The sequence below is a fragment of the Rhinolophus sinicus genome, linkage group LG01 (genome assembly GCF_036562045.2).
Source record: "Rhinolophus sinicus isolate RSC01 linkage group LG01, ASM3656204v1, whole genome shotgun sequence".
Lineage (NCBI taxonomy): Eukaryota > Metazoa > Chordata > Mammalia > Chiroptera > Rhinolophidae > Rhinolophus > Rhinolophus sinicus.
The window spans coordinates 206,064,169-206,073,891 of NC_133751.1; the positions used below are offsets into that span (position 1 = coordinate 206,064,169).

General features: G+C 50.1%; 1 protein-coding gene across 2 annotated transcripts in view; it reads right to left on the reverse strand.

Moving 5' to 3' along the window:
* Nucleotides 1-5,578, reverse strand: part of DRC11 (dynein regulatory complex subunit 11) — a 136,597-nt gene extending 131,019 nt beyond the window's left edge. The window contains exon 1 of one of the 2 annotated variants that reach the window (XM_074315581.1): nucleotides 5,255-5,578. In XM_074315581.1, coding sequence (XP_074171682.1) covers nucleotides 5,255-5,265 — 11 coding nt within the window. In that variant the 5' untranslated portion in view covers nucleotides 5,266-5,578. The remainder of the gene's footprint in view (nucleotides 1-5,254) is intronic. The other variant, XM_019740868.2, reaches the window with a different exon arrangement.
* Nucleotides 5,579-9,723: the final 4,145 nt, after the last annotated feature.

The following is a 9,723-nucleotide window of genomic DNA, read 5'->3' on the forward strand; positions in this document are numbered from 1 at the left end:
GAACAGAAGAAAAGTACAGGCTAATTTTGTGTAAACTTGGATCTAAAATTCCACTTAGCAAACAGAACACAGCGCCAGATCAAAAGAATCGTTCTCTCTGACCAAGGAGGGGGTCACCTCAGGAATTCCGGAGGCTTAAACAGAAAGCTGAACGAAACAGAGCAACAGAACAGTGAAAACCAGAGCTGATTTTCACAGATGCCAAGAAGATGCTCAATTAATTTTAATTTATGGCACACGCCTGATCAAGAATGCTATCTACACACTCCAAAGAATAGATGGTGATGACTGCTTCCAAATGCTGAAAACCAGAGAGCAAAAGTAATTTCAATAAAGAAACAGTCATCAGTAAATGGAGAAGTAAGGACGAAGCAGATATAAAAGTGACTGATATAAAAGATTTAAAAGGCTGCTTATAAATGACACTATTGCAGAATCCAAGGAAATCCCCCAACATAAGAAGTCAGTTAGGGGCGACAATTGTCACCCCAATAAACTTTCATTGAAAAAAAAAAGTCAGTTGGTGCAGCAAAGTCGCAAGACACAGATAAAACCCACGAAAACTAAACACAGAGAAAAAGAAAAAAAGAAAACCCCATTCATAGTACCGATAAGGAACATTAAACATTCAAGAATTAACACTAGCTGGAGAAAATTCTAGAATGATAGCTGAAGTTCAGAATAGGCAGAAGGCAATATCTGCGTCTGCCTGAAGAGGCCAGATACAAAGAAAGCAGACTCCCGAGATGCACATGCAGATTTAATACCCCCCAAAATTTGGTCATAATGTACTACGGCAGACTCTATAAATAAATCCAGTTCTAATTTCTACATGTGGGAGTGCAGTGGATAATAGGTGAAGGATATCGCATCAGACTTCAAAGCATTTCACACACCTATAAGCATTAAGGTGACCAGACCACCACAGAGCCTCAAACCCATTGATAGCAAGGGGTCTTGGGTAGCGGGGCTTCCACCAGGGGAACGACAGCCAGCCACATGAGTGGAATGGGACACACCTAGCATTTAACAACGTCTAGATTGCTTTGGGGCAGACCCAGGCAGGGGGTCCTTGGTGCCCCAGTTCAGTGCACTCATTGGCTTCCACCCGGGTCTAAGAAGCAGAATCCCCTCCAGAGCCAGGGTGGAACTCATCTCTAACTGGAACTTTTGGCTGCAGACCGTCCTGGTGGCCTGAGCCTTCCAAGTCCTGCCATTTGGGCTGCAGCCTCTCTCTTCCTCTCCCACTGCGTTTCCACTGCCCCTCGCGGGGGAGACCAGGCAAAGGTTGTTGGCTGATGGGGACACATTTAGTAGCGACGTGAGCACGGCGGCCCTGCATCACGAGTCAGCCTGTGATTGACTTTGGCATTGGTGCTTTCCACGTGTGTTCACTGGCCACAAGCCCACCACTCCCTGGACTGCCAGGGGCCTGGCGTCCGGGTCTCGGCCAGGCCAGCCATGGAGCCCCCATCTCCCTCGAAGCCGCAGTCTGGCTTGAGCCCCACCCCACCTTGCTGCCCTCAGGTCTCAGCCTCCTTCCCCTGAGCCAGTGGCAGTGAAAATAACGCGAGACAAGGGATGTGGCCAGATGATTTTTAAATAAGAGAACCACTGAGCTATAATTCACATATGAAAAATTCACCCTTTTAAAGTGTAGTGATCAGTGGTTTTTAGTGTTTTCCCAGAGTTGTGCAACTATCCTGTTTATCGGCTTTCAGCATATTTCATCACCCCTGTGCTGAACACCCATGTGCAGTCACTCCATTTGCCATCATTCCCATGTTCCCCAGCTCCTGGTGACCACTCATCTAATTTCTATTTATTTGCCTATTTTGGACATTGCGTGTGGTGGAATCACATGATAGGTGGTCCTTTGTGACCTGCTCCTTTCACTTGGCGTAACGTTTTCTGAGTTCATCTGTTTTGCAGCCTGTGTCAGGACTCGGATTTCTTTTTGTTGCCAAGTGATGTTTCACCGCATGTATACAGCACATTTTGTGTAGCCGTTCATCCGCGGGTGGGCACGTGGGTCCATCTGCCTCCTGGCTATCGTGACTGATGCTGCTGTGAGCATCCTGTACAGGTGTCTACGTGCACATGTGTTTTTATTTCTCTTGGGCATGGCAAGGTGGCTTTTAAAAGGAAAAGTGCTCCAAGTTTACAATCAGAACCTGCGTCCTGAGGTAGTTGGTCTCAGGAAGGTCATGTAACCTCTTTGTGCCTCGACTTCCTCAAGGGCAAAACTGGGTACTGACACCTTCCCTGGACACCCCAAAGGATTACTGTGGGATGGGATAACAGATGTGAAAGTGTTCTGGAAATTTTAAATGGGCTTTGTAAAGAGAAGGTCATATTTTATCCGCGGGACGACTCAGAATTTTTTTTGAAGTTCATGATTGGTTTCAGACTTGAGCATATGACCTAGAAATGTCACCGATATTGAAACCAGGAGGGTTGTGGGTGAAGAAGACTGAATATGACAGTTGAAAAAGACCAGATTGTTATTTCTATAGCTTGGCAGGTTTCCTAAAACGGGAAGGGCGGGGAAGACATGAATATTTAGACATACTACGCACTTCGATAGAAAATCTAAATACTGCAAAATGGGAATTCTCACCAAGTTATATTATACATGCTAAACCTTCACATTCTTCCAATATTGCCTATTTGTTAATTCTCTTTGTAGAATATTCCCTGAGCCTTTTTGTTCTAAGAGACGCCTGGTTGTTCCCTAGGGGGGTCACAGCTTCCCCTGCAGCCTTCTCGGGGAGACACTTTTTCTCCCACAGGTGTGGAGTTGGGTCAAAGGGCTTCCTTGCTCCTCAATGCCAGTCCACACCATTCTCTCCTCTCCCCTGACACTCCCGTAGATTTGAACCTCATTTCATCAGATGGTTCTGCCTACTGCCCCACCATCTTTCCAGGCTCTCCCTAACAGGACACCTATCCACCAACAGCATCTTTATGACAGACTCTCCTCTGCCTCTTCACTGGATCCTGTGACACACGTCTGTTCCTCTATCTGAAGCCAAGACCTGAAGCTGGGTCCTGTGCCCTCACTAGCAAGGATGTCATCCCATGTCATGCAGGGTCTCAGCTCCTGCTCCCAGCACAAGAACGCAGGATATGGTGAGGCCAAAAAGGAACACCAATGGAGCCATGGATGGGGGGTTCGTACCACTATATTTTTGCTGGCGGCGGCTGAGTTGGAGACACAGGAAGCAGGAGCCACACGATCTGCACTCCGCTTCTCTGCCAACCAACCAACCCCCAGCCGAGCCACGGCAGTTATATTAGTGGCTAATGGCTAACTGGTTACGGCTGATGGCCATCTACTACCTGAGCCAAGCGCCTGGAAACTGCTGTGCTCCTGGCTCTGTCCCCACACTCCACTTCTCTCTCCTTCGCTCTTGCATCCCCTTTCCTTTACCACAGGGCCATTCCCTTCAACAAACAAATAGGCTATTGTTTTCTATCTTTGAAAACATCTGTCATGCAGGGTATCAGGCAGAGTCTCTGCTCCCGCTCCCCACATAAGAACACAGGATATGCTGAGGCCAAAAAGGAACACCCACGGAGCCATAGGTAGGGGAGTCATACCACTATATTCTCGCTGGCGGCTGGGCTGGAGACACAGGAAGCAGGAGCCACACAATCCGCAACCCTCATTGCTCCGCTTGCAGGCTCAGCCACCATCTTCTTGCTAGCCCCCATTTTCTGCTAGCGTAGCCACAGCAGTTATATTAGTGGCTGACGGCCCACCGGCCACAGCTGACGGCCAACCAGCCACAGCTGATGGCCATCCAATCACAGTTGATGGCCATCCACCACCCGAGCCAACACCGAGAGCCTGGAAACTACTTTTTGGGGCTCTGTCCCCACAACATCTTTGAAAACGTCTGTCTCTAGGCCCCATTTCCCCTGCCACCAGCTACAGCAAAACTTCCTTAAAAAGTTAGCCGTGCTCACTGAATACAATATCTCTCCTAAGCTCACTGTAGTCAGTCTTTCTCTTCCATCACTCCACTGAAGGTCAGCGTCACCAGTGGACTCCACATCGCCAAATCAATGGTCAGTTCTCAGTTCTCCTCTGACTTGTCTCAGCAGCATTAGACAGTTACTCACTCCTTGAGACACATTATTTTTTTCACCTGGCTTCCGGGGCGCCACAATTTTGTTTCTTCCTCAGTGACCACACTTTTGATCCCTTTGTTAGTTTCTCCTGTCCTCCCCAACCTCTTGCCATTGAAGGAGCCAATGCTTAGTCCTTGAACCCCTTCTCTGTTCTCTCCACACTCATTCCATGTCTCATAAAGACCATCCATATGCCAACAGCTGTCAGACCTCTCTGCTGAACTCAAGACTTGAATATTCAATTACCTACTTGACCTCCACTGGCATTTCAAATTCAACACGTCCAAAACTGATCTCCTGATCCCCCCACCTGCAAACCTCAGCAAGCCCTGAACGTCTCTGCTCTTATCTCCCTGCCTAGAAAACAGGGTAATAGATAGTACAGGCTGGAGCCACCGAGCCTGGGCTGGCACTGTCTACTTGTGGTATACGAACTGCTGAGCCCCTTTGTGCCTAAGTTTCCTCATCTGTGAAATGGAAATAATAATGTTAACAGCTCCTGCATTCTAGGGTGTTGTGAAGATTAAGTTATTATATCTCAAGCACTGAGAACAGCGCTCCCCGAGTCAGCACTGCAACAGCTGTTTGCAATGATCCTTCTGAAGACCAAATGAGCCAGTGCACTGCCAAATGAACACTCTTTCTGGGCCACTTACCACCTGCCTGGGGTTCCTTAGCGAAAACCAAAGTGGTGCAATCAAGCTTCCTCACATCTTTCCTGACTTAATAGCGGAACCTGGAACTTTTCACAAAGCAATCCATGTATTGCTGTGAAAGATGAACAAAACAGCAGGTAGTGTACTGAACGCACTGAAGATACTGCTTCCCCCAAAACACATCAACAGGGCCCGAGGGCCTGGCGGGGCCTGGAGGCGATGGTCGTCTTGGTGGGAGGGGCGGTGCGAGGGGGACGAGGAAGACCTAGGCGTCGGCATTCCTTGTCCACAAGAATCTGATACTGTGGCCTGAGAAGTAGCCTTATTTGCTAAAATGTAAAAAGGAGGAGGAAAGGAGATGGGAGAGGAAAAGAGAGGAAAAAAAGCAAAGAAGCAGAACAAGCCACCTGTGGGTTTGGAGAAGCGCACGCCATGGCTATGGCCAGCAGCCCATTACTCACTTGCTCGACATGGCTGGGCACTTTCCCTCTTCGCCTCGCCCGCCGGGCAGCTCTTCCGTCACTTTCGGAAAGGCGGCCTGGATGCAGGAGTCAGGACAGCAGCAGAGGCGCTCAGAGGGTGGTCCTTGCGGAGGGAGGGGCCGGGATCTGAGATATCCTCTCACTTCTGGTCAGGAAAGGTGACACCAGGGATGCTCACGCAAAGAGAGGGGGACTGGACCGACCCCGTCTCCACCCGAGGCTCTGGAACTTTACTGTGGCCACGCCTCAGGACGCGAGGCGGAACCTAGCAACCGAGACACTACGCCTGCGCAGTGCCGACCGTCTCGGGCCCGGCTCGCTCCCCGCCCCCGCTCGCTCCCCGCCCCCGCTCGCTCCCCGCCCCCTGCGCGCCACGCGCCTGCGCCGCTGCCGGCTGTTTCCGTGGCAACCGCGCCGGACACGGAGGGACAGTCTGCCGGTGCTGGCGAGGGATGCGACCGTGGGAGCCTCAGCCGCGCAGGACGGGAGCTGAGGGGCCGACCTCCTGGAAGACCCGCCCGGCGGGCGCTCTCCGGTTGGCCCCACGTCCGAGCCACAGGCCCGGCTTCCCGGCGGCCCCGCCCCGAGTCATCTTGATGCAGGACAAGCACCCTCGCGTCTTCTACACAAGATGCCCAGTTTCCTGGACACTGGCTCGTTGTCTCTGTGACGCCGCGCTCAGTCAGTGTCCTTCAGCTGTAGGTCAGTGAAACAAGAATTTGCGGATGGGAGCTGGTCGGCGCCATCAAGTACCAACAGGGACCCCAGCTGGGTCCCCACCCCTGGCGTCTATTGCTGCGTGTCCCCATCACACTGTTGATTCATGTGGTGTTACGGGGACCGAACCTCTAAATATTCCTACAGCTTGTGTGGCTGAGCCACCTCCGTCGTTCAGTATGTTCACCATCCCATCCAGTTCTATGTCATCCTTCAAATCTGATCCACGCCACTGATGAACAGTGTTCCCTGGGAGGAAGCCAGGGAGCCGACAGCGCAGCACAAGCAGTGTGTCCGAGTGAGCATCTGTGACCGGGGACAAGCCTGCCCGGCTATCATCCGGCTCACATTTCTCCTGCTTCCCCCCATTCCGCGAGATAAAGATGCTGTCGGTGTATCACTAACACACAGCTCTGCCACGTCAACAGCGTTGTCCTTATCTGCTAGGCGAGTGACCGTGGACGTTTCAAATTAGGCTGGTCGGCTGTGCCTTGGTTGTAACACTTGTTATCTTAGCTTCCCTTTCTAAGAACTCACAAGTCATTTTACTGATCTGCTCTGGATCACGTGAAGGTCACTAGAGCAGAGCCTGACCTCCTTTTCATTTTGAAGCCACCAGTCCCTCAGAACCTTTCCACACACTCTGCTGTCGTGTGTTCCAGTGCACCACGATCTTTCAGCCAGACCTGGGACTTGGTTCCTTTCTCACACCTGCGTCTCCCAGAAGCTGTACCAGAGTTCAAAGAGCTCATCCTACACCTCTGCCTGAGGCAACTCAAGCTGCCACCGAGCAGGTCCTTTTCATACCACAAGGTGGCGTGTAAGCCACCAACCAATCAACATGGGCCACTGCTTCCCACTTCCCAGGGCCTGCTTCTCACTCAAGGACCCAGCCTCCTGGCCGTCCTCCTTCACTAACAACCCGCTCCATTCTTCCCAGTGGAACATAACAAGACAGGAATATGCTCCGCTGTGAGACCAAGCTCCACACACCACGCACAGGCGGACAAGCCCCCTGCCTAGGATAGGTTCACAGCCCTAGCCAGGAAGCACTGGCGGGGGACTGACCGATGTAGCAATGTCTGTTGCCTGGAGTGGTTAGCTCGGCCAAGGATGCAGAGCAGACCTGGGCCTCTAGGGAGTCTCTATCCTCCAGACCCGTTCCAGGGTGGCATCCTATCATGCCTCAGTGGTATTATGTCACTTCTCTTCTGGCATGAAAATACTAAGTGCGTTTGGTTTAGTAGCCACGCTCTATGCTTTGCCAGACATCTGAGGCCCAAATTGACTCATCTGACTCATTTTTCCAGTAATTTCCTCTAAACTGATCAGTATCTTTCCCCAGTCACTCTGTTTTGTCCTGATAACTGATGTTTAATTCCATTTAAAATGTAAATGTCTTTTTACACAGCCTTGGAACCCAACTGGCAGGTGTCTGGGAAGAGTCATCTTTCACAGTCCTCTTGATGTGGATGAAGTCAACTGGGGAAATGTTTATTGATGCTCGTTGTCTGCAAAGCCCAGTACTGGACACTGTACAATAGAAACAGACGGCTCGGATCTGGATTCTGCCTTCAAGGAGTAAAGTAGAGGCCATGGAGGTCTGAGGTGGTTAAATGACACAGTGCCACATCCTCTGGGAATCTAGAAGAGAGGGGTCCCTGCTCCCTTGGGAAAGTGGAAGGTTTATGCAGCAGGTGGCAGTGTGGGGAACAAAGGGACTTTGGCCTGAGGAAATAGAAGGCAACACAGGCCAAGGCACAAAACAGAAGTGTGACACGGGGACCTGTACGCCTGATAGTTGGTATTTGTGGGTGACCTGGGAAGAGGTTCGGCCTCACAGACTGAGGCCTGGGGCTGTATGTGCTCAGTGGAGGCAGAGAGGTTTGGGCCGAACCGTGTGGCTTCCCCACAGCTGGTGAGGTTTATTTGAGCAGGAGGCTGGAGCTGAGCGTGAGGTAGGGGGCCCACCAAGGACGGGAAGTACAGATGAGCGCATGAACGAAAGGTGGTTTACAAATACCGCGAATAACGTTCAGCCAGAAAAGAAGAATGAAGCTGCGACACATGCTACAGCATGAATGCACCTTGAAAACATTATGCTAAGTAAAAGAAGCTCGACACAAAAAAGGGAAAATATTGTATGATTTCACTTAATGTGAAATATCCAGAATAGGCCAATTTATAGAGACAGAAAGTCGATTTGAGGTTACCAGGGGTTGGGGGAAGAAGGGAGCGGAGTGTTTATTGCTTCACGGGTACTATCTGTGGTGATGAAAATGTTGGAACCAGTGTTGATGGTTGCACATTATTGAAAATGCAGTACATGCCACTGAATTGTACACTTGCAGCGGTTAAAGTGGCAACTCTGACATCTACAGAGGATGGAATTTGGCCGTTACCGGTTGGGGGCGTCAGCAGCACAGTTTAACTTCGCTAAATCTGGGCGAGTGTCCTGTGCCGTCCAACAGACGCCCAGAAGACAGCACGCCCACCTCTTTATTGACCAGCGCACGCGTGTTCCTCTCTGCAGGGAGTTATCTTGTGTCATGTTGCGCCTCTTCCGTCCTTGGCCCGGTGACAGATTTCCTGAAACTCCCCCAGCATGAAGACCGTGCTTATTAGTCTGCAGAACACAGGAGGTTCCTTATTCTCCTTGAATGCCTCAGTTACTCCACTGACACCCGAAAGCAGGTTACAGTGTAATCAGGCAAAATATAAGCCCATCGTGCATTTGCAAAAAAACAACAACTGGGTGCTTTATTACTGTGGATAGATTAGTGGAAGGACAATTGGAACGGTCAGACTATCAGTCCCAATGCTTCTGTTCCCTAACAGTGTGACTTGATGCGACTCAGGTAACATTTCTGTACCCAAGCCCATCTCTACACAAGGAGAACCGCCCCCGTATCACTCAGAGTGTGGTGAGGCTCCTTGGGTGGTTTTTAAATTGCCATGTGCTAGAACACCGGATGGTATCACCCTGTGTATTTAGTATTCGGGAGATTTAGCTCCTGAAATGTTTTTCTGAGAACTCAGTGCTCGAGCATGGTTGGCAGTTGTTCTTAAATTTCCTCTCTGAATGCGCGGTCCGGAGGGGGTTCTTCCAAAGATGAGGTTACTCAGCCTGCAACAAGGCTGCGGCTAGGTCGTCCCGGAGCATGAGTACCGGACTTTGACAAGTGACTTTTGTGATCCCACCGGGGTTTCATGGGACTTCAAGGCACACTGCAAAGGACGCGGAGTGGACTTTGAAGCAGTTCTCCCATTTCCACAGGTAGGTCTGCTGCACTGTAGGCAGCGAGACAGGACACATCAAAGTGAAAAGGTGTACAGTTCACATCGAATTAGAAGGCCTTCTCCTCTAAGCTCAGCTGTCAGAAGCATTTTCTAGGCTTCTGAGTATAAAATGTCATTCTACATCACAGGTGTATTTTAAAATATCACACGTTAGACTCTCTGCTGTAACACGCTGCCTTTTATGTCTCAGGTCTCTACAAAAGGGAATTGATGAAATGTTAAGCTTGTTACATTTTCCTACATAACTGGAAATGAACAAAGCGTGCATTTCATTAATTCCTAATTGTTGAAGGAAACACCTTTGGCGTAACAAGACCTACCATTCAGACTTGACTCTTCCTGACCAACCCCACAATGCCCAGGATGGGTTATAATTTGTAATAGTGCCAGCTACCTCAAACGGGTATTATAACAATTAGATGGATAACGTA